At 64.4% G+C, this 635-nt stretch overlaps 1 protein-coding gene across 1 annotated transcript in view; it reads left to right on the top strand.

Moving 5' to 3' along the window:
* Positions 1-560, top strand: part of PAFAH2 (platelet-activating factor acetylhydrolase 2, 40kDa) — a gene marked incomplete at both ends in the record, with an annotated part of 2,594 nt that extends 2,034 nt beyond the window's left edge. The window contains 2 exons of the mRNA XM_010293681.1: positions 121-291; positions 412-560. Coding sequence (XP_010291983.1) covers positions 121-291; positions 412-560 — 320 coding nt within the window. The remainder of the gene's footprint in view (positions 1-120; positions 292-411) is intronic.
* Between the last annotated feature and the right edge of the window lie 75 nt (positions 561-635).

Here is a 635-nt window from a genome sequence, read left to right as displayed (position 1 = left end):
CTTCAGGTAAGCCACAGCGGGGACGAGGAGCCGAGGGAGGCTCCAGGGACACGTGGCTTATCCCGGTGGGAAGGGAAGCCGTGGCGTGGGCAGCAGCGCTGGGCGTCCGTCCTGCTGCAGGTGCGCGGTGGCTCTTGATGCCTGGATGTTCCCCCTGGAGAACGCGCTGTACCCAGAGGTGTCCAAGCCTGTGCTCTTCATCAACACCGAGAAGTTCCAGACGCCAGAAAGTGTTGCCAAAATGAAGAGGCTGAGCTCCAGAAACAGCCAGACAAAGATTATAACCATCCTGTGAGTCAGGGGCTGGGGGCACCCCCCTGCCCGTACCCTCCTGGGAGCACCGACGAGCTGTGTCCCAGCAGGAGGACCTCTCCCCAGCTCCCACTGAAGTGGATCCCTTCCCTGTCCCAGGGGATCTGTGCACCAGAGCCAGACCGACTTCACCTTTCTCACCGGGAAGCTCATCAGCCGCATCTTCGGCGCGAGGGGGACCCTCGACCCCTGCAAGGGTCTGGACATCACCAGCCGGGCGGCTCTGGCCTTCCTGCAAAGGCATCTCAGTACGGCGTGGGGCGGAGGGCACGCTGGCGGGGGTTTGGGGGGGCACGAGAGCTGCCCCGCTTGTGGGGGGCTGC

This window comes from Phaethon lepturus, unplaced genomic scaffold, assembly GCF_000687285.1.
Source record: "Phaethon lepturus isolate BGI_N335 unplaced genomic scaffold, ASM68728v1 scaffold37180, whole genome shotgun sequence".
Taxonomy (NCBI): domain Eukaryota; kingdom Metazoa; phylum Chordata; class Aves; order Phaethontiformes; family Phaethontidae; genus Phaethon; species Phaethon lepturus.
This window is presented reverse-complemented; position numbering and strand designations above follow the sequence as displayed.